The following is a 25,256-nucleotide window of genomic DNA, read 5'->3' as shown; positions in this document are numbered from 1 at the left end:
TTCATGGTTATGAACCCAGGTATAAATTGGATTGGAATTGGATTGGAACAAGGGGTCCCATATCTTGGCCTGCTAGGTCCCGTGATTTAACTCCTTTTGACTTTTTTTTATGGGGGAAATTAAAAGACGTTATATATAAGGGATCAACCATTGGGACGAGAGAAGAATTACAGAAGGCTACTAGGCAAGGTTTTGGACATATTACACCAGTTTGCCAAATAAATCGTTGTAACTCTGTGCGTAAAAAATGTTGATTGTGTATTCAACAAGGAGGTGCACAGTTTGAACATCTTTGAGGATTTTTTTTTATAAAACTATATTAATCACTTAAAAATACGATGTTTTTAATTTTGTTCTTTATTTATTGTATCGATTTCATTTGTAATTACTAATACTAATATAGAATGTTAATTTACCTTTTAAAAAGGCTTTAATTATGCAGATTATGAGATATTAGGAAAATAGGTCAACACAAAACCAAAGCCCGCTTCGTTATAAAGATAAAAAACCTAATATTTCTTTTATTATTCGAAATAGATACCCATAACTTTATATCGTTGGAAAGTGTTAAACACCAGCATTTTTTAAGTTCATAGCCAACTATGATTTCCATTAAAAAAAATATATTTTTCATAATTTCTGATAAAAAGAGCAAACATAGGAAAAAACTGACTACACCACTGGATTGTGCTTAAAAAATTGACTTAAGAATTTTTTTACAGAATTTTATTATTCCGCGAAATAAAAAAGTTATGGGCAATTTTCCAAATGGTAAAAAATTCAAAAACACCCCGTATCTCAGTTGGCAGTGAAAATATCAACAGGCGGTTTACGCCATTAAAAGTGTCTCAGAAACCGAGCTCATGACATCTATGTCAGTTTTGCTCTATTTAGTCAGGAAAGGAAAGATTTAGTCAGGTTAAAACAGACCAATTTCGACCACCCTGTACAAAATATCCAAAAATCACTTTGATCAAAAATTTTAGACATATGGTAAGCTTGAGAGAGAAACGCGTTACAAAGAACAAAGTAGTATGGTATACCTGTAACTTGATTGTTAAGAATAATCCAACTGGAGCTAGTCTGCTGTATTTCAAGAAATCCAATTGGTTCCAACCATTCACTGGCAGTAGTGTTCTCGAAGCTTCCTGTAAGAGTTGTGGTATAAGTTATAGGAACATACCATGTGTCGTTGGTTGTAGTTCCATCAAGTAAAAATCGTCCCTAGAATTAAATATGTAAGTATGTAAGTATACATTTATAATTAACCCTATTAATTTTGAATAACCCTTCCAAAGAAACCCAACGCCTCACAATGTGACTATCGGATGATAAGTCTTATGTCCCATGTCCTCAAAACCGTTCTTAGAATCATTCACACGCGAATCTACAAGAAGTGTGAAAATCAGATGGACAACACCCAGTTTAGCTTCAGAAACGGACTCGGAACGCGTGAAGCACTCTTCTTCCTAAATGTAATGACACAGAGGTGTAGAGACATGAATGTGAATGTATTTGCATGCTTCATAGACTATCGTAAGGCGTTCGACTGTGTAAGAACAACCGGAGTTGATGAACAAGACCTACGTTTCATATCAGAACTTTATTGGCATCAAACGGCGGTAGTTGAGATAAACAGTCAACATCGGAAGATATACAAATCAGACGGGTTGCGTCTTGTCTCCGCTCCTGTTTAACCTGTACTTGTAGACTATATTTAGAGAACTGCATCGAATTCAGGGCGGAATCAAGTTCAATGGAATCCCAATAAACAATATCAGATATGCCGATGATACGGTTATAATAGTCAACGATATACAAGAACTGCAAAGCATTATAGATTCCGTAGTCCACTATAGTGAGATGTTTGGACTGCATCTCAATGTCTCCAAGACCAAACTATTGGTCTTTTCTAAGACTCCAATAAATGCACATATGCGTATCAAGGGACAAACAATCGAACAAGTGACCTCAATAAAGTATTTAGGAGCTAACATCAATAGTCAGTGCGACCCGAAAAGAGAAATATTTTCAAGAATTGAGCAAGCGAGAAAAATCTTCGTGAGTATGAAACCATTTTTTACAAGACGAGACCTCAGTGCGGAACTCAGAACTCGAATGGCCAGATGCTACGTCTTCTCTGTGTTACTCTATGGATGTGAGCGCTGGACACTGGATGCACAGACCGAAAAGAGAATAGAAGTCTTCGAAATGTATGTGTACAGACGGATGCTGCGAATCTAATGGGTAGAAAGGATCACCAACCAGCGCATGCAGAAACAAAAAGAGACACTGAACACCATCAAGGAAAGACAAATGCAATACCTGGGTCATGTGATGAGAGGTGCGAAATAAATAAAAAGTACGAAATACTGCGCCTCATAATAGAGGGCAAAGTGCAAGGGAAAAGATCAGTAGGAAGACGCCAGAACTCATAGCTAAAAGATTTAAGGAGATGGTTTGAACGCTCGTCTGCGGAAATCTTCCGGGCTGCAGTTTCCAGAGCCACAGTTGCCATTTGGATCGCCAACCTTCGGCAGTAGAGGGCGTGATAAGAAGAAGAAGTATACATTCATATAGAGAAATCAAAAACTTAAGAATAAGAAACTTTTACCAAGTTATATTTCGAATAAATAAAAATGTTTTCAACACTCCAACTTGTGTTAATTTTCCTATACTAAGAATTCAACTATTACACACCCTTTGACTTATAACAAATGCTGGGCTAGTCCACCTGACGTCAATCAAAGGATATCCAGGCTTTGTTATCCAGTTCTCAATCACTTGTCCTAATGTAGTACCTTGTGGCAATCTAGCTCTTTCCTCGCCAGTTAACGTTGCATCCAAGTACGTCCATAGGTCTTCAGGTAATGTGTTTTGGAATGCACTGAAATGTAAATTGTAAAAATGTACCATATAAAATAGGAGACAGGAAAGAGGTGACTTACTATGCTTCTAGATAGTTTGCAAGACCTGCTTTGAAGTTGTTTGTACCAATTATGTGTTCAACCATTCTAAGAACGCTTCCTCCTATACAAAATAACAATATATACTTGTTATGTATAGTTGTTTCTGGATATTCCTTTACGTACCTTTCAAATAGGAGATCTGATTGAATCGGGTCATAACTTGAGCATCGGTATTAGCTGGTGCTTGTAAAGCTTGAGACGAAGCCAGCGAGTCAGTTTCCAAAACTCTTTGCAGGGTTCTGGTAACAAATTGTTTGTCCAGTTCCCACGAAGGCAGTACCTGTAAAGAACATTGAGTAATTAGAGCTATATTTATAACGTTAAATAAATAAATCTTACATCATGGGTGGTGAAGAACTCAAAATAAGTGGCGAAGCCTTCGTTTAAGAAAAGCTCAGACCACCATTCCATGGTGACCAAGTTTCCGAACCACATATGGGCGAATTCGTGGGATATGATAGTGGCAATGTTCTGTTGGTCGGCGTTGGTGGAAAGATCATCATCGTAAAGCAAAAACCGTTCCCTGAAAATGCAAAATTTTAATTACAAAGCATAATTATTAACATAGAGAAAAGAAAGAATTGGTCAAGTGCAAGTCGGACTCGCGCACGAAGGGTTCCGTACCATTCATTATCTATACAACTTTAGACATTATATTATTATAATTTTTTTTCCGATGTAACTGAAATTTTGAATGCGCGTATAAGTAATTTAAAAAAAAATGAAGAAACACATTACTAAAAATTGTATTAATCAATAATAAATATGTAAAAAGTAAAAATAAATATGTAAAAATAAAAAAAAGATTAAAAAAAGTTGCCTTGACTAGGATTCAAACCTGCCTTACTACGATTCTAACGTCATAGCAGCGTAAAGTCCTAAAGCTTTAACCACGCGGCCACCATGGACTTGAAAGATTCTATGTAAAATTCTTACTTAAAAGATAATGTTTAGTGAAAGTACTTTTTTATTTATAAACATTTATTTAATTCTGTTTTTAGTATTTGTTCTTATAGCGGCAACATAGATACATTAACTGTAAAAAATTCAACTGTCTAGCTATAACGGTTCATAAAATAGACCTTTGTGACAGACGGACGGACGGACAGCGAAGTCTTAGTAATAGGGTTCTCGTTTCTACCCTTTGGGCACAAATTACGTATAACAGATGCGAAAAAACACCGAATTACGCGTTCAGGTTTCTGTGATCTTCAGAAAGAGTTCATAGACAATCCGCATCAATGTATAGTTTGGGTTATTATTTGTTTGGGTGAAAATAATCTGCACCAATATGTTATCGAGGCATACAAAAAGGTCCACAGACTTCGAGACATACGAAAAATCAAGTCCATTTAGCGTGTGTCGCAATTTTCACACCTTCAAAAATTAGTTTTTATAGCTATTGCAACTGCAGCGACTATGAAAAAAGCTGTGTGATTTTCATAGAAAATAAGGGCACCTGTAATTCATTTGAGAATGTTATAAATCGCTAAAAGAGGTTTCAAATCTCTTGGATTTCTATTAATATTAAATAAATTTTATTAAAAATTAAACTAAAATTGTTAGTATCATTAAAAACAATTCAAATTCAAAAATTGTATCAGTCAAATTCCTCATTTAAGGTGAATATTAAAGTAAATATAAGTACAGCTAATTCTAAGCTCTACTTATCTTTAAGAAAAATTTAAATCATTGTTGCAATTGGGCCTTAATGCCATTTCGAATGAACAATAGTATTAATAATGTACATTATAATAATAATAAATTTTATATCATAGTGTGTATTAAAACTACTAAAACACTTTTAAATTGGTATTATATTAACAACTTTTGTTTTTTAATCCAAAAAAAAGTTACCAATTTTCTCAATCAAAATATTTGTGGTCCTGAAAAGGACCTTCGTTTTCCCATGTTCGTCAAGGTAGGTAATGGGTAAACGGTAAAAAAACAGGATAATGAAATTTAAAAAATTACAAAAATTGTTCAAAAGTGCCTCCCTCTTGCATTAAACAATAACCCAAACGATCATAAAATCCCCTCCTCACATTGGATAACATATCAGGGGTGACAGTGTCAAAGGCATTAAATATTTTCTGCCTTAACTGCTCCAAGTTTTGAATTTCTTCATGGCCGTAAATTTTAGATTTTATGTACCCCCATAAAAAGAAATCATTCACCGAGAAGTCAGGTGAAATTAAACGTCAGTCTAAACAAAACTGTCATTTTTGAAAACTTGTCAAAATTTGGACACACGCTAAATGGACTTGATTTTCCTATGTCTCGAAGTCTGTGGACTTTTCTGTATAATCTCACAGTAATTTAATAGATTGCTCGTCATATTATATCAGCTCGTAGGAGATTAGGAAAAAAAAAGATATTTATAGTATAAAAAATTAATTTATTTAACAAAATTTAATTAAAGATGTGACAAAATAGTTACATTTCTATTGGTTCTATCGGACTTTTTTCGACTATATAAATCTTTATTTTTTGTAAACTTTAATGCATAAAATATTTTCAATCTAATAAATAATTTAATGGTGTAAATAAGAGGAAATTTCTCACATGGGTGGTCAAATTCTATAGTTTTCATTATATCAAACAACCTCTGAATGTTTTCTTCAGTGCAAAATTCATCAAAATTTAATATAAATAATTTTTCCAGCCTGTAAATAAAATGAACAAATTTTTCCACTTTCATGATCAAAGGCTTTTAAATGGGTAAATAATTTCGAGTTATCCAGAGATTCGGATTCTTTTGCAAATTTTAGACAAATATCACATTGATGTATTTGAAGACCCTTTTTAATGATGTAGTCAAACATAATTAAAGGCATTTTGAATTGAAAACATTTCTCAGAGGCTGTTTGATATAATGAAAACTATAAAATTTGACCACCCATGTGAGAAATTTCCTCTTATTTACATCATTAAATGATTTATTAAATTAAAAATATTTGATGTATTAAAGTTTACAAATAAAGATTTATATAGTCGAAAAAAGTCCGATAGAACCAATAGAAAGGTAACTATTTTGTCACATTTTTAATTAAATTTTGTTAAATAAATTAATTTTTTATACTATAAATATCTTTTTTTTCCTTATAAATAAACACATCCCATTTTAAAAAAGATATACAAATTACCAAAACTTAGAAATAACAGTTTAAAAGTTCAACAAAAATCCTACACGCGTTTTTAAAAAGAAACATATAACCACGCACTATGTCATTCCAGCAAGCGAATACGATACAGCATAGGTTTCCGGACTAAACGACTGGTGTATTTACACCACTCAATAGGCGTGTCGGGTTTGCCGAGCGGTTTCCGAGCAGTCGCTTTCTTTCGCATCTGTTATAGGTAATTTGTGCTTTGGGTACGAACCCTAAAAAGCACCAAGATACGTTATTTTAAACTTTAGAATATCATTGAAAGAAAATTATTAGTGGTGACTTATTTTTTATCATTTTTGTCATAATACGTTTTGGTGTACTTTGGTAAAATTGTTTATATCTCTGCTAGTAACCTAAGCTGTATTATTAATTTATTTAAAACTAATTTGTGACTTGCCTGTATGTTACCAAACCCCAGTTTTCCATGGCACCCGCTGCAAAATCTGGAATGGCTACTTGGTCCAATTTTGGGAATCCCATACTTCCATATCTAAAAACAAAAACATCATGTCTTATTTGCAATAATCATATTAATTTTATTAATTTAATAAATTTATTGGATATGGTTATAAAGGATAAAAAGTTAAATAATCGTTTTCCTTCCATTAAATTTACGCATGAAATTGAGAGCAACGACAGATTACCATTTCTAGATGTATTAGTTATTAGAAATACTAATAATTGCCTGGAATTTGATATCTATAGGAAAAATACCACCACACGCAAATATATTCCTAATGAGCCACATCATAGTGTTGAACATAAAATGGCTAGTTTAAATTTCTTAGTTCATAGATTACTTAGTTTCCCACTTTCCAACGAAAGATATGAAATAGAAAGAGATTATGTTAGGAATGTAGCTGAGTGTAATGATTATTCTCCTTCACTAGTTGATAAATTAATTAGAAAACGTAGGTATAGGTTAATGATTTCTGAAAATTCGACTTTTCAAGTGGAGAAAGATACGTCTAAATTTTTTTCAATACCGTTTGATAGAGAGTTATCCCGTGGTCTAAAAGGAATTTTTAAGAATGTCAATTATAAACTTGTGTATAGTGCTAATAATAAATTATAACAATTATTAGGTAATCCAAAGGATAAAACACCTCCACTGGAAAGGTCGGGTATTTATGAAATTTCTTGTAAAGATTGTAATCAGAAATATGTTGGGCAAACTAGGAGATCAATATTAACTAGATTTAAAGAACATTTAGCTCAGATAAGATATGGTAGACCGGATAAATCTTGCGTTGCCGAACATATTGTTGATAATGAACATTGTATAGATCTTAATAATTTAAAATTAATTAAACAAGTCTCAAATTACAGGCAATTAGATGCATATGAAAGCATCATAATTAATAAATGTAAAGATAGTATGAACAGAGTCAACGGTCCAATTCCTTCAAGTTCTTTGTTCCTACTACTCTAGTGGCGGAAATCTAACTGTTACGCTCAGTAGGCTCTGACTTGGTTGGCTAGATTTTGCCACGCCCACTCGGTGCCCACTGAGCGAGTATATAAACGCTCAACTTGTAGATTGTACTTTAGTTTATAATCATCTGCTGATGATGCTAACATGGTTAGCGAAACGCTCGTCCAGTGTAAAAGTAAAAGTGTTTTGGTGTATTGGGGTGAAGTTTCAAATATTTTTTTCTGTAAAAAAAATTGGGAAAACTTGTTCATCATTTTTAAAATTAACATGGAATTTCCTATGTCCAGGCCGGCGATGCAACACACGGTATATCTCTTAGAACTGGTATTTCCAGAAAGATTTAAAGTATAATAATAAATAATAGAAATTATTAAACGATAAATTCGTCAAACCCTTCAATCGTTTTTATGTCGTTTAACTTTTTTGATTTTTACATAGCTCATAATATAAAACTATCAAAAATGGACGTATTTATGAATGGTGACAATTATTGCAGGATTAAAAATAGATTTTTTCGATCACCTTGCCAAATTTTATCGTTATATTTGTCAAAAATACAATATGCCATAAAGATATAGGACCTAATAAATTGTTATCTCACACTGACGATGGTTTTAGAGATGATTCTGTGATGGATATTAATTTATTAAACTTCCCTGAGAACGACCGCATTCTTAGATTATTATTCACTCTATTTATAACAATTTATTACTTATTACTGAATAATTTACAACGAATAAGCATAGACATTAACAAACCGCATGTTTAGCCATGCACCATGCAATTGTATAGATATCATACAGTTGTGATTGGAACATTTTGCGTTACAATAGCAAGATCAAATACTATTTGAACACAATATTAAACCTGCGTTTCGCTAACCATGTTAGCATCATGATGATTAAGATTAGCAGATGATTAAAACTTAGTCAGTTTTAATCATTTGCTAATCAGAAACTTACGCGTAGTTGGTAAAGGTGTTCAGACTCTGTAAAAGTAATGGTCCAATATCCAAAGCAAACTGTCTCAAGTTGGCAGTGTCGCTCGTCGAACAGATACCGTATGGTACTCCTCCAAAGTTATTGCTAGGTGCCTGGGTACAGGTGAACTCAGATACGACGAAAGCTACCAGATAGGTTGGCATTATTCCGGTTGTTTCAAATTCGGTAGTGGTCAGAGATCTGGAAATGATGAAATATTTTAAATTAATAGTATATTACATACCAAGGAGAAGTGTTTCATTAGTGTCGAGAGATTAACTAAATCTCGAGACAATAATGAAAACTTTTCTTCGAAGTTTTTATACTATTTTATTTACAACCACATCAATAACTAAAAAATAGGGACAGTATTTTATTTTGAAAAAAAATAAATATGCGAAAATTTGTAGTTTTCTGTTGTGGCATTTCCATATCTATAGTTACCGGTACCAGTGGTTGTTATGGCGCAAACCTTCAACAGCAAAACAAACAACTAAGTGTTTCTCGTTCGTTTTTTCGAATTTATATAACATAGAAAGCCAGAATGTTGTCGGAAAGTTCTGATAATGAAGACTACTTTCATATTGGTATTCCACCAGAACTTACAGAAGCTAATGCAAAAAGAGCAGAAGCCAGTTTACTTCCAGAGGAAAGTAGGGGGCGATATGAAATAGCATTGAAAGTATACGAAAAATGGTGTGCCGAAAGAAATGCTAAGGATATTGCTTCGGAGACAGTCTTGATGGCATATTTTAGCGACATGGCAAGGCAGACAAAGCCATCTACTTTTTGGGCTACGTACAGCATGATACGGACAATGCTAGAATTTAGGGAAAAGACTGACATATTATAAAAATATCACAAACTCGTCGCTTTTTTAAAACGCCAGAATGTAGGTTTTAAGCCAAAGAAGTCTAGCATTTTTACTTTCAATAAATAAATGTATTAAAATCTTTATTATTGTTAGTCTTCTTGTTTATTTTTGTTGATGTCAGATAATTATTTAATAAAGATATTACAAGAATATTTTACTTAATTAAATGAGGCGAGAAATAAGAGAAACCGAGTGAGGGAAATGGGTGAGGGAAATGGAAGAGGGAAGAACTGTAGATAATTTGACACTTTCAAATTTTTTAAAAGTCAGTAATGTCAGTGGTCGCGTTCATCAGGACAAGTTGATCAGTGAGCGATGTGCCATCGATTGGTTGTCCTGCTGAACGCGCTTTTTAGCATCCCTTAGACAAGGAACTCTCTTTCCTTGTCTAAGGTCTATAAATCATAAGTAATGCATATAGTCTAAGTCATAAGTAAAGCATATTAAATTGTTTTCACCCTTTCTTGGCACAAATCGAGGGGATTAGTCAACCGAGAACAATAAACAAAATGGTTTGTTTTCATTTTCCAAAACATTTTGTGACATTTGTCGTATGTGACGTTTAATCCATCATGCATCGGTAGCGTAGCGTATTTTAAATCTGATGGAAAAAATGCCGACTGATCCCAGAGCGCTCACAACTAATAGGCGCGTTCAGCAGAAAATTAGTGATCGCTGCCGTAGCGCTACGTCCTGATGAACGCGACCAGTATTACATATGTATGTGGTTGTAAATAAAACTATTTTTGGTAGTAAATTTAAGGAAATCTATTAAATTATATACTAAGGGCTGGCAAAGGTTAGTCTTGGGTCGAGATTTCCGTATGTAAGAAGAGTACAATGCGTTTATAATGTACTGAACGAAGAGAGGACAGTAAACACGTTGCCAAACGTATGAAATAAACCGAGAAACTGTGCACATCGCTAAGAGACGTGGAAAGGGATATTGATTTGTCGCAGTTGACCGGTCGACCCAATCAATACCTGTGTCAGTACTTAAAGTTCTAGGGAAAGGTGTCATGCGTTCAGCTTCACGATTTAATTACGTCTCGTGATACTTGATTTGTTTATTTATTAACGAGTCGTTGTAATTTTCCCTGTAGCTTGATTTGTTTTAAGTGCAAGCTAGAAACACCTGCATTTTTGGTAAAAATAAGTGGAATTGAGTGGGTGTTCGATAGTGGTCGCGCTATTAGAACTCTGAATTCAAAAATCGATATCTCGAAATCTATTAGAAATAATAGATTGTAGTTTTTTCAAGAACTTTGTTAATATATCTGCTGTATTTTCTTTGTAGACAGTATGTGAAAATCTTTATCAATAAAAAAAAATACACGATTGCTGAAAATTGCTATGCTCTAAAAGTAAATGGATGGATTGTTTACAATTTTTGAATGGAAAAAACAACCTTATCGAATTTTTCTTATGTAAACATATTGTAAAATATCCGATTTTGAAAATAAAAAAAAATGTCAATATCTAAAGTGGTTCTTAAGTTATGGCCTGTTATGTGTTAAAAACTTGAGTTTTTAAATTATCGCGATTACTGACGTTTTCTCGTTATAAAAAAATGACACCCTAACAATATCCTTATAATTCCATTTCAGATGCTCAGAAACATTACAAACCTAATGATTTTATCTAGTTATCTCTTGGAAAAAAAGTTTTTTTAAAAATAAGCGGTTTGCGATCATGATTTTACTTTACTTGATAGGGAAAGGCGTATCGGCAACGCCGCAATAGCACACCGTCGCGAGTCGCGTCGCATTTCTCTCACTCCGACTTAATAAGATCCCTATGCGATTTACTTCCACACATGTAAATGCCGACCCAAAAATAACAGTTGCCAGCACGGTATAGGTACAAATACAGTGCAACCTCTTTAATAGAAACACACGTTAATCACGAACGAAAAAATCGTCTAATTTAAAAGAAATTTGGTATGTCGGTAGATTGAACCAAGGCCAGCTTGACCGTGGACTACAAGTGTCACTGTGACAGTTCGTTTTGACGTAAGAAACGTCAAAAGTTGATGTCGTCCGATCGCGAGCAAATTTGGTGGGTAGGCTATGTGAGCGACGGTGCATGCACACGGTCCCACCCTGCAAAGTTGGATACGACGTTTCGTTTACATCATCATCAGGGTGGAAGTAAGGATTAGATATTGAAGAAAAATGTGGGTCGATTTCGGCATAATTGTGAACGGGCTACAAGATGACGCCCTCGACGTTTCGAACCGATGCTTCTAAATGGACGAAATCATCACGATTTTTCTTAATTCTAGGTCGATTGGAACCAAACTCGGCACGTGGATAGAGGTACCCGAATGTTGAATGAGTCCTTAGACGGATAGAAGGTCATTTTAATACAAATTTTTTGAAAGTGAATGAAATTATTAAGGTGCATTAAGGTACATTACATCAAGGTGCCCGGTGGCGTAGAGGTACAGGCTCTCGTCTACCAATCTCAAGGTAGTGGGTTCGAATATTAAAAAAAATAAAAATAGTTTGGGTACCTAGGTCGACTCAGCCTTAAATGAGTACTTGGGATTCACAATCCTGAGGATTCACATTACCTTCCTTGTGCTCTAGTATAGCAAGCTGTACCTTGCTACTCCCAAGGCGTCAAACGCTATATACGGGAGCTATTATTATATATAATGAAATTATTTATTAATTTATTACTTTTTCAACATTTCAAACTACACTTTAATAGCTGTTAGTAAGAAGTTTTTTTACATACTGCACACACAATTTTTTTCATTTATGTTTTTTTACTTCTTTACTGTATAAAGTTCTTTATTATTACGAAAAACTGACTTACGGATCATCACCAATCAAATCGGTAGTGTTGTGAAAATCTCCAGGCATATTGGCCAAAGCATCGACACCTTGTGGACGGGTAATGTAGAAAGCAAACGTAGCTTTGAATGCTGGCTCGTCCCAGCATGGAAAAGCTCTTCTGGCATATACAGGTTGGAATTGCGTGGTGGCCAGGTACTTGGTCACACCCCCGGTTGTGTAGCTGCTTCTGTAGAAACCGTACATGTCCTGGGTACTCAGTCTATAATGAGAAAACACAGGATTCAGTATTTGACGATATGTAGATTTGATCCTATTTTTGAACTTGGAGATACAAGATTTGTGTCAGGAATATTTTTACACATTTTTGCACTGCCTTAATACCTGCAGATAAAAATATGTAAAAAAGTTTGTATAAATTTATGTCCTAAAATACTTCGTTTTGGAGGTTTGGGATATAGAAGTACTACTAGTACTAGTTTCCAAATTTATCATTTCAGTTAAATAACTATAGTCTGTAAAACGAATAACTTTGAATTTGACAGTTCCCGCGGGCTTTTCTAGTGTTAATTTTATTAGGTTATCAACTTGCGGCCATGCTGACGCAATGCCGTCTGTAATAGAACAGCCCCAGAGCGAGATTTATGACGTCACGCTAGTTAGATACTACGGATTAATAAATATGTTGTAGAATGCAGAATACATGGAAAACATAATTATTCCTCGTATTTTGGTTTTGTATTTAAAATGATATAGTTTACATGAAATATACATAATATACAGTTAATAAATACAATATATATATATACCTATTTAAAGTAATAAATACTTTGTCAGATAAAACTATAAACCATACAAGTAGAAAGCAAATGTTTTAATATGGCTGAAATCGTACTCCATAGTCAATGTAGATAGTTGTTGTGTTAAGAATAATAATTTAAAAAAATATGTGGTCATCTTTTGAAGTTTATATTAGTTTATTAATTGCAGTAAACATTATAATATATAAATAAATTTTGTGATTGCAAATAATAATACATCACTCCTAGTAGATATTGAATGTTTTTTTATTAAATTAGATCGATTTTCAAACCACAAAATTTAAAATATATTTTACATTTTACCCATTATCTTATGTACCATCATGTATTCATTAATTGTATATTGTAAAACATTTGTGCTGTATTTGTATGGTTCATAGTTTATTTGGCAAAGAATTTATTACTATAAATAGGTATATATTATATTTTATTTATTAACTTTATATTATGTATATTTCATGTAAACTATATCATTTTTAAAATACAAACCAAAAATACGAGGAATAATTATATTTTCCATGTATTCTACAACATATTTATTAATCCGTAGTATCTAACTAGCGTGACGTCATAAATATCGCTCCGTGGCTGTTCTATTAGAGACGGCATTGGTCTAATATTTAGAAATGTCAAAAGCTGATGACATTTTACTTTTGTCAATTATGACATTTTGTGTTGATTTTTGCAAGAAGAGGAAGAATTAACGTCACTTGTTTTATTATTTTCCTTTTCTATTTCACGAAAGTAAAAAGAGTTACCTATCTGATTCGTTCAGGCACTCAATTTAAAGAATATCAGTAACTTTTTTGACAGAGGGATTTTATATTTACCATGTTGGTAAAAAATAACGGTCAAAATTCAAAGTTATTCATTTTATAGACTATACCTACTCAACATAATGTTTATTTTTTGTCAATAATGGCATGTATTGACTATTTCCATTCTAAATATCTTGAGAACGGTTGCTCGTAGCGATTTTTACTAAGAGACATTTTTTACGTAGAAAATCACGGAAATGTAAATGTTTTCACTCAGTAGTTTTATACAGGTACGGACGAAAAGTTATTACTCTTCAAAACAGTTAAATCATATGTAGGTGGCGCCCCCTACTAGTAGGAGTCATATTGACATCAAAATTAAGTTTCTCATGTCAAAAAAAACACAGACGCCAATTTTCATCCAAATATTTACATTTGTTCAGAAATTATTTGGAAAAAATCGAAATAAAAATGATAGTTCTATACTCTGTATCTCAGAAACTAAAAATTTTAGGACATACATTTGTTTATTTATTTTTATCGAGACAATATGGAGGTCTTTCTCTACCGGGTGCGTCTCAAAAGTGACTCACCCCTATAACTTTTTTATTTAATCAGATAAAAAAACGATATTTGGTATGTTAGTATTTGACATAAATTGGGATTTATTGACGTGTTCAGTTTTTTTTTCGGTCACTTTCTGTTTCTCCGAAAATGACTACAACTTTTGATTTTTAAATGGCACCCTCGCTATTTTTTTACTTTATTCGCTAGAAAATGACATTCTGAATAGAATGACATATCATATGTCAACTTTTAACATTTTTGCTTAAAACAAAATTGAATTTTAAATTTCAATATAGAGTGCCATGGCTGTGTTGTTAAAAACACTAATTTTTAATCATGGAGCCTTGGAAAAATAGATTTGGTCGTCTAATGTTATTCTTGTCCTGTCCTGGCTGGTTAAAATATGCCCAAATTGTATATTTAATCATATCTCAATTTTTTCAAACACATGACAGGCGCATTAGCATATTTGGAAAAATAATTTTTTTACGAATAATTTGGTACCACACGCTTGGTATTTCGAGTCAAATTTTAGTTATGAATCATATTCATTGACATATAGTATGTCATTATATTCGGATTGTCATTTTCTATCGAATAAAGTAACAAAACACCGAGGGTGCCATTTAAAAATCAAAAGTTGTAGTAATTTTCGGTGAAACAGGAAGTGACAGAAAACAATTGAATACGTCAATTAATCCTAATTTATGTCATATATTAATATACCAAATCTTGATTTTTTATCTGTAAAAATAAAAAAGTTATAGGGGTGAGCCACTTTTGAGACGCACCCGGTATACTAGAACTGTATAAGGGGAGTAGTTCTTGAATTCATATAGAATCGAAATTCTTTTAACTTCAACACTTTAACATTATCTACTATATTCAAAGAAAATTCAACTATACCTCCCAGTGAATTCGATGGTCAGTTGGTACGTAAATCCAGCCACTAGAGTTGCCCCCAAATTAACAGTGACAATGTCCGTGTCATTGTCCACTACTATGTTAGAAGTGAAGTCAGTGCTAGTGACGAACAAACTGGTGATGGTTATGAAGTCGTGAGCAGCATGGAACTGTAGGGTCTGCGTGTTTTGGTTCGGTCTGATCGTCACTATTTCAAACCCAGTGAACTGGTCACTTTGCCCGCTGAATATCTCTTGAGAGAAATTCAAATGCACATCGTAGTGAGTTGGGTTTATCGTAGTGGGTAGTCTGTAAGCTGAAGTTAGAGCTATGGCGCTCAAAACTACCAGCAGATGGTCCAATTTTAACTTAACACTCTGAAAAGAAAAGAAATCGTTTATTTATTCACACTTGTTCAACTAAAATCTCTATTAAGTTTAAGAATAAGTAAGTAAGTTTTTCAACCAAGAGTGCTTGGGTCTCGCAAGTCCTCTTCTGCCTTCTACCACCTTCAGAAGCTTTGCTCTACTATTACGCATGACATGGCTCAGGTATGCTGTCTTCCGTTTTTTTTTTATTTTTGTCAGTAATTTCCTTTCCTTGTTAAGCCTCAGTGATATTGGCAGACAATGCAAATGATCTCCAAAAGCCAAAGACTGGGTTCAAACATAAATACTACAAAAACTAAATTTATGGCTGGTAGCAGAAACAATATTCCGAACACCCGAATTTACTTAAATTGAGAGGTCATCAAGCAGGTCACACAATTTAAATATTTGGAATGCATGGTTAACGAAACGTGGGATCCAGATCAGGAGATCAAATACAGGATCGAGCAAGCAAGATCTACTTTTCTGAGACTGCGAAGATTTCTCACCGATAGGAACTTGAACTTCGGCCTTAGATACAGAATGGTGAAGTACTATGTCTGGTCCGTTTTGTTATATGGTGTGGAAGCATGGACACTGAACGTAGCAACAATAAACCGAATTGAAGCCTTCGAAATGTGGACCTTACGCACGACGAATGCTAGAGTGCCCTGGGTCGACCGTGTGAGGAATGAAGACATTCTCAGAAGAGCTGGGCTAGAAGAACGTGAACTCTTCGAAATCATCAAGAAGAGGAAAATAGCCTATTTGGGACACATACTACGTGGAGAACGTGATCACTTTCAGCGTTTGATTCTCCAGGGTAAAATAGAGGGGGGCAAAAGGGGAATAGGCCGAAGGAAGCTATCCTGGCTGAGAAATATTCGTCATTGGACAGGCATACAGGACTTCCAAGCACTCCAAGTCGTTCCAGTTAATAGAACCACCTGATGAGGAAGAAAAAGATGAACGCCTACGCAGGAATCTGCAGGGCACTTTAAGAAGCCTCTCAAGGACCTCTTCGTATTGCGTACAAAATCTGCCCAGGGTATTTTCAAGAGTCTTCTGTAGATTCACATTTCAAAAGCTTCCAACCGTCTCATGGTGATCACTTTAAGCGTCCATGTCTCACAGCCGTATAAGAGGATTGAGTATACATAACAATGAACAAAACGCAGACGTAAGTTGAGTGTCGGTTACATAATAGGTTTCTCATTTTGTTAAACATTCATCTAGCCTGTTCTATAGGCGATGTAACTTCTTAGTGGGGGTCAAGGTCCGATGTTAGCCAGGATCCCAGGTATTTGAACTTATTTACCGGGTCTACGCATTGTCCAGAATGTAAATGTTTCTTCTTTATCTACATCTATGACCTGGGTCTTACCCAGGTAATAAATGTCATCCACAGGATCAAATCCCTCAAGTGGCAATGAGCAGGACACCTGGCCAGAAGAACAGACAACAGATGGACCACAAAAAATACAGTATGGTACCTACGAGGAATCAAGAGACCTAGAGGAGGACCCAACTTGCGATGGGACTATGATATTAGGAAATTAGCAGAGATAACTTGGGCCTGCATAATAGTGCATAGCCAACAATTTAAAAATATTTTTACCAGATACAGAGTGTCCAAAATAAATAAAAAATATCAAAGTTGTATTTTTTTAAATGGAACACCCTGTATATTATTACATTTTTAGTTTCTAAGATTAAAATAAAGGTAAATTTGATTAAGATTTATTACACTTAAACCACACTGTCTAATACACATAAAAAATTCAGTTTTTTATTATTTGGAGCAATTATTATTAATCAACGGAAACAGTCAATTATTGTAGTTTGAATACTGGAATCATATTAATTTGTACTCTTAAAATAAACGAACTATATCGACAATATTAGTATCTGTACTCTTTAAAAATTTGGTACATCTTCAAAAATAATCTAAAATGTCAGTATTCCATGGGTATATTGATAAATGAGTTCTAAATTACAAGTAAATGCATTGAAGAAAAATTGCATAATACAATTTGATAGAAAATTAAATTGTGTACCTGATTCTCATAAAATACACAGGGTGTTCTATTTAAATTAAACAAGTTATTGCCGTTTAAAGCTAGTAATTATTTAAAATAAATTTTTAGACACTCTGTATAAGGTAGTATAATTTTTATTATTGCAACACAATAACTGATCAAAAAATAAACTTCAGGAAATATTTAGTATTAAAAACTTTGATACCCTTGGAGATATGAAGCCTTCAAATTTTTACTGCAATTTCACAAAATTGAAAATATTTCAAAAACGGTAAGGTTTAAGTGTAATAAACCTTAATCAAATTTACCTTTATTTTAATCATAGAAACTAAAAATGTAATAATATACAGGGTGTTCCATTTAAAAAAATACAACTTTGATATTTTTTATTTATTTGGAACACTCTGTATCTTGTAAAAATATTTTTAAATTGTAGCTCTAATAGTCCTTCAACGAACACAAAACTTACAATATGTAAAAATCTAATCGTTTAGCTACAATACTCCGTGTCGTATGTGGTGAACAACCCTGTATATTTCCATTTTACAATCAATAACATAATAAATAATAATAATTAGTCTTAATAATCTAGCGAACTTTAATCAATCCATCATCGGCTGTAACTTTATATGTTCTGACTGAAACTTTAATTGCCTCTCAGTAATTTAGATATCCGTTTTTTAAACTACATTTATAGATAGATAATCCTAAGATAACTACGGCTATAATATAACGCAGGTATACAAAAATAAGATAATTTCTCTCGTTTAATCTTTTAAGGATTATTAAAATAATATTATTTTATTTGACTAAGGATTTGGAAAATCGTACAGTGTACAGTGTATTTTTTGCAGTATGGAAAAAAATTGGGCATCTACCAAATGAACGAAAATAAAACGCAGTCAAAGAAGGCTGGGGGAATGACAATCGATGATAATTTTGACGAGGTCAAGCCGTCATTTACTTGGCCCGTGCACTTCTTTATTTTTTAATAGCACTCACTGCCAACTGGCTTTAAGAAGGTTTTAATTTATTTGTATATTAAGCCAAAAATTATTATTAAATGGTCTAGTTTAAGATTCAAGCAAAAATAATTTTTTAAAGACTGCTTCAACAATTCACTAACTATAAATGAATCCAAAACAGAATTTATAAGATTTAATAATTTACTAACACCAACAGAAGAAGTATACCAAAAAAACAAAAGAACTAAACATAAGAGAATTAATAAAATATCATAATATATTATTTCTACACAAAATCAAAAATAAATTAATAAAAACAAACATTTCTTTAAAAACTAACAAACAAAAACACACGAAACTAGAAGAAAATCAGACATCAGAATAGCCAAGAGAACTAAAAAAACGTTCACAAAAACTAACAACAGAAACTACCACAATATATAATATGTTACCAAAAGAATTAACACAATTAAATTATAAAAATTTTAAGAAAAAAATTAAAAACATGATACACACACCGGAAAAGTCAAAAAAATAATAAAATTAAAATAAACAAATAGTTTACAGGACGTATTGGGAATAAAAATGCGAAATTTACCGAATTTTTCATATTTACCTTGATTTTTATTGAACTCAAAAAAATACACATATTTTTTTTATTCTAAACTGTGAATTAAAAAAAAAGATAAAACCATTTTTATTTAATAAAGGGTATGGCCTCCTCTACTGTTCATTACAGCCCTACATCGTCTCTCCATGCGCCTGATCAGGTTGTCGATCTCTTCTGGAGGTACAGCCTGTCACGCTGCATTCACGGCCCGAACCAGATCCCTACGAGTTTCACGAGGCATACCCATTCTCAAAATTCTTCTTTGGACCGCGTCCCATATGTGCTCGATGGGGTTGAGGTCAGAAGATTGTGCCGGCTAGGGTAAGATGTTTAATTGATGAGCATTGATAAACTCACTTACCACTCTGGCTGTATGAGGCCGTGCATTGTCATGCATGAAAATGAAGTTTCTCCCAAAATCATTAGCATAGGTCATAGGTAACAGGACAGGCTCAAGAATTAAATCACGATATGTGATTCCTGTTAGAAACCTTTCAAGAAAAACGAGATCGGTTTTTCGGCCTAACTGGACTCCTCCCAAGACCATAACTGTTCCACCTTGATAAGGGTGCACTTCCTGAACATGATCTAACCGAATAAGATTTCCCGGTTCTCTCCATACCCTAAGTCTTTTCGAATCCGGATGAATTCCAAAGCGTGACTCATCCGTGAAGAGAACATTGGCCCATTGTTCATTCGACCACTGAACATGATCTTGAGCCCACAAATATCGTACTTCTCGATTTCCTCTCGTTAAGGGTTGAGCTCTCCAGGGGCGTCTACTTCTTAAGTTGACCTCTCTTAATCTATTGTGAACAGTGTCAGGACTAACGGTTACATTATGTGTTTCCTGGAGATTTAAACTAAGCTCTGGTGCTGTAAGAGCCGGTCGGCGTCGAGCATTTAATTGTAAAAAATGATCTTGCTGAGGGGTAGTAATGCGATGTCGCCCTGAGTGCCTTTCAGCAATATCACCACTTTCACGATAGCGTGCACTTAATCGCGATATTACACTTTGCGTTGTATTTAATGCTCTAGCTACGTCGATTTGGCGCATTACAGCTTCGAGCATTCCCATGGCCCTTAGCATTTCGTCTCTATTAAGATGTCTACACTCCATAATAAAAACACTAAATCACCACAATACACCAAAACACTTTTACTTTTACACTGGACGCGCGTTTCGCTAACCATGTTAGCATCATCAGCAGATGATTATAAACTAAAGTACAATCTACAAGTTGAGCGTTTATATACTCGCCCAGTGGGCACCGAGTGGGCGTGGCAAAATATAGCCAACCGAGTCAGAACCCACTGAGCAAAACAGTTAGATTTCCGCCACTAGAGTAGTAGGAACAAAGAACTTGAAGGAATTGGACCGTTGTCTCTGTTCATACTATCTTTACATTTATTAATTCTGATGCTTTCATATGCATCTAATTGCCTGTAATTTGAGAGTTGTTTAATTAATTTTAAATTATTAAGACCTATACAATGTTCTTTATCAACAATATGTTCGACAACGGAAGATTTATCCGGTCTACCATATCTTATCTGAGCTAAATGTTCTTTAAATCTAGTTAATATTGATCTTCTAGTTTCCTCAACATATTTCTGATTACAATCTTTACAAGAAATTTCATAAATACCCGACCTTTCCAGTGGAGGTGTTTTATTCTTTGGATTACCTAATAATTGTTGTAATTTATTATTAGCACTATACACAAGTTTATAATTGACATTCTTAAAAATTCCTTTTAGACCACGGGATAACTCTCTATCAAACGGTATCGAAAAATATTCAGACGTATCTTTCTCCACTTGAAAAGTCGAATTTTCAGAAATCATTAACCTATACCTACGTTTTCTAATTAATTGATCAACTCGTGAAGGAGAATATCCATTATACTCAGCTACATTCCTAATGTAATCTCTTTCTATTTCATATCTTTCGTTGGAAAGTGGGAAACTAAATAATCTATGAACTAAGAAATTTAAACTAGCCATTTTATGTTCAACACTATGATGTGATTCATTAGGAATATATCTGCGTGTGGTCGTATTTTTCCTATAGATATCAAATTCAGGCAATTATTAGCATTTCTAATAACTAATACATCTAGAAATGGTAATCTGTCGTTGTTCTCAATTTCATGAGTAAATTTAATGGAAGGAAAACGATTATTTAACTTAGAAATAAAATTATCTATGGTGTCTGAATGTGTGTCAAAAGCAGCAAAATATCATCCACATACCTAAACCAAACTCTGAAAATACTCAAACTGATTCTTAGCCTCCACTTCAAACCTGCTCATGGGTAAATTAGCCAAAATGGAGACAATGGATTACCCATTGCTGTACCTTCCCGCTGTACAAAAAGTTGTTATTAAATTGAAAACAATTTTGTTTCATACATAACGATGTAAGCTCAATATATTCAGTCACAGTTTTGTTGTCGAGACCATTTGCGTTCAGTAATTCCTTCAAGTAGCCTAAAGTATGTGGAATTGGAACACTTGGGAACAACGAAGATACATCAAAGGAGACCAAAATTTCACCTTCATGCAATGTTATATCTTTAATTTTGTTAATGAATTCAATATTATTTTTAACTGCGAAAGAAGGTTCCTGATCAGGTAAATTTTCGAACTCATTCTGAACAAAGTATTATTAAAACCGATTTGCTTCAGAATGGTTACTCTGCAAAATCCCTAGACAATATTATATTCAATTGCAGGTCTGACTCATTGGTACGCCAGTCTGAGGATGATGCTCTCTCTCTTGACGATTCCATATGTGAAAGGTACATCGGAGAAGACCACGCGAATAACTAAGCGATATAAAATTAAAACGTTTTTAGGTCTGAGACTACTCTAAGAAGTATCCTAACAAAAACAGGTTCCTTTTGCGAGTGCGGTGAGTCGTATATTTGAAAGACAAAACGTCTTCTACATGTAGGACTTGAAAACATAAAAAACATACGCAAAGAGGTGAAACAACAAAGTCCACAAAGAACCCCATTGGAAAAAGCGCAAATTAAAGAGGACGTATTCATTTCTAACAATAATAAAATCTGTAGCAATCCAAGTATGGAAATTTCAACAATATGGCAACCATTCATAAAACCCTCCAATGCAGATGTACTTAGTGGAAAACCTCATGCTTGACTGCACCCAACAAATTCACGGGTGAATACTCGGCTCTAGTATATAAGAGTATTAATTCTTACAGAGGGTATTGATATTTTTTATAAGGAATTTTCCTTTACACTAAAACGCTTTTAGTATTTTTTAAATTAAATAGTCAAACAGTAGTTATTGAGAGAACATTGTATAAATGAGACAATGAAGCAAAATAAGTAAAGTAATATTCAAATTCGACTCACCATCTTGTTCTATATCATTCCTGTCTACAAAGAACTAACTCTATCAACAAAATGGAGATCGAAAAGTATTGGCTATCCTCTTATAAAAGTGTTTGTAATCGTTTAAGAAGACAATAAATTTAATAGATTAAGTCTGATGATTTATTAATACCTTCCCTTCAGATATAGAAGCTGTATATCGCCTCAAATACCCTGAAAAAACACAGGATTTGTCATTTCGTTCAAAAAGTCGATTGGTATATTATTTTAGTTTAGATAAATTCAGTGTTTTGTTTGCTTCCAACTAAAAAACTGAATTTGATATGTCTGACTCATAGAAAACATAAATATATCTAACATAGATGTTTAAAAGATAAAGTTTAGAAAAATTGCCAGTCATTAGCACAACAGGGAGATGCCCCAAAGCTGTTTACAGCAACACTGGAAGAAATCTTTCGTCAACTGAACTGGACCAACAAAGGATAGATGAGAAATATATCTTAACCATTTAAGATTCGCTGATGACATAATCCTGAAGAACTCCAATCTGTCCAGGCTCTGGATCTCTACTAACGGAAATCAAAAGAAGAATTAACTTGGCATGGAGTACTTATTAGTATACTATTCGACGAATGTACACACATGGCCAAAATTATTGCATATATCGTCTAAAAATATACGGAAAGGAATTTAAAGAATCTTTTTTTATACATAGCTTTAATAATCGGTAATAAACATTTTTTTGTTAAAATGGATATGGTAAACAATGTTTATCGTTAAGACCCAATATTATTACAAATTCTTGCATATTTGGATTTGTGGTCTCTTGGGTTTCAGAAGAAATTTAACCATTCTTTTGGCCTTAAAATGCCTAGAAACATTATTTCACAGCTTGATATAGTCAGAATAGTAATACTGTCTCAACAGGGCTACCGGCAAGTTGCTATAGCTGAAATTGTAGGAGTTAACCAAAGCGATGTTTAGCGAATATTAAAAAAATTCAGGGAGACAAACGAGGTTACAGACCGGCGTGGAAGAGGTAGAAAGAGAGTTACAACTGCTATGCAAGACCGTCAAATATCCTTAATTGCACGACGCAATCTCCTGCTTTCTAGTACTGCTATTAAAAATGAGTTAGCTCGCCTTGAGGAGTAAATGTTTCAAGAAAGACCACAGCAAGAAGACTCCATGACAGAGGATTACATTTAAGGAGGCCTCTACGTGTTCCGAAGCTTAATTTACAGCACAAAATTACGCGACTAGAATGAGGAGATGAGAGCAAATGGACCTAATTGGAATTTCGTCATGTTTGGTGATGAAACATTTACCAAAAAAAATATTTACCAAAACACCAAATCAAAATACTAAACTGATCGTAAACCATCAGATAATAGAGCGAGTCTATAAATATAAATATATAGGAACCCTGATCAACGACAACAATGATTACTCATCAGAATTAAAAACGAGAATTGAAATAGCACGTAACACCTTTATTAAAATGAAGCAATTCTTTTGTTGCAAAACTTTAAGTAACCACCTTAAAATACGAATGCTAAGATGCTAAATATTTACAATAATGCTCTATGGTATAGAAGCTGCCACTCTAACAAAACAAATGCTTAAAAAGATAGATGCCTTCGAGATGTGGCTTTACAGAAGGGTACTCCGGATAACATTGACAGAATTGCCAATGAAGAAATCTTACGAAGAGTCTCAAAAGATCTAGAATTTTCCAAAGAGGTGAAAATCAGAAAACTCCAATATATGGGCCACGTAATGAGAGGTACAAGATACAAGCTTCTACAACTAATTATCCAGGGTAAAATAATAGGGAAGAGAAGCATAGGAAGAAGACGGATGTCGTGGCTTCGAAATCTCAGAGAATGGTTCAACTGTACATCAAACGACCTATTCAGGGCAGCAGTCAACAAAATTAAATTAGTCATGATGGTCGCCAACCTTGGAAAGAAGTCGGCACCTTAAGAAGAAGAAGAAGTGATGAAACAAGAATAGGCCTAGTGTCAGACTCGCGACGAACTTTGGTCTGGAGAACATCTGGAAGACGAGCACGCTTGAATGCAGATCAACCCCGTGTCCCGTTTCAAGGAGGAAGCATTATGGTATGGGCCGGTATAATGCAATAATGCGAGCTCGAAGTCATCTTGTTTTTATTGATTGCACAATGACAGGTGCCTCATATCTTTTTAGACCTTTTTTTAGAGACGTTTTAGAGCCTATTGTCACAACCATTTCGAGGGGTAGTGAGGATGAATTTGTTTACCTGGACAATAATGCTCCTCCCCATCGCACTTTAGCGGTTCGCGAATTTGGTGAGGAAGAGGGTATAAGAAAACTGTGGTGGCCACCGATGTCTCCAGATATGAATGTGATCGAGCATGCTTGGGACATGCTAAAACACCATATTGCCAAAAGGAATAATCCCTCCGTACCTTAAATGAATTGAAAATTGCTGCTCGCGAAACATGGGAAGCCATTTCTCAACATCTTCTGGACAACTTAACTGAGAGCATGCCACCTCGTCTCACAGCCTGCATTGAAGCTCGAGGAGGCAATACAGACTATTATTTGTGAGAAATAATTAAAATTGTTTTCAATATTTTCTGTT

General features: G+C 33.9%; 1 protein-coding gene across 1 annotated transcript in view; it reads right to left on the bottom strand.

The window, feature by feature from the left end:
* The window catches only part of LOC115876217, a 101,945-nt gene extending 79,115 nt beyond the window's left edge, over positions 1-22,830 (bottom strand). Inside the window, exons 1-10 of the mRNA XM_030891917.1 lie at positions 22,649-22,830; positions 15,285-15,658; positions 12,255-12,494; positions 8,540-8,758; positions 6,540-6,632; positions 3,309-3,492; positions 3,093-3,249; positions 2,949-3,030; positions 2,701-2,887; positions 1,044-1,224 (exon numbers count right to left, since the gene is read on the bottom strand). Of these exons, the coding sequence (XP_030747777.1) occupies positions 1,044-1,224; positions 2,701-2,887; positions 2,949-3,030; positions 3,093-3,249; positions 3,309-3,492; positions 6,540-6,632; positions 8,540-8,758; positions 12,255-12,494; positions 15,285-15,658; positions 22,649-22,651 (1,720 nt within the window). The 5' untranslated portion in view covers positions 22,652-22,830. The remainder of the gene's footprint in view (positions 1-1,043; positions 1,225-2,700; positions 2,888-2,948; positions 3,031-3,092; positions 3,250-3,308; positions 3,493-6,539; positions 6,633-8,539; positions 8,759-12,254; positions 12,495-15,284; positions 15,659-22,648) is intronic.
* Between the last annotated feature and the right edge of the window lie 2,426 nt (positions 22,831-25,256).

This window comes from Sitophilus oryzae, unplaced genomic scaffold, assembly GCF_002938485.1.
Source record: "Sitophilus oryzae breed Bouriz unplaced genomic scaffold, Soryzae_2.0 scaffold_1420_pilon_pilon, whole genome shotgun sequence".
NCBI lineage: Eukaryota > Metazoa > Arthropoda > Insecta > Coleoptera > Curculionidae > Sitophilus > Sitophilus oryzae.
Note: the sequence above shows the minus strand (reverse complement) of the source record. Positions and strands in the feature narration are given on the sequence as shown.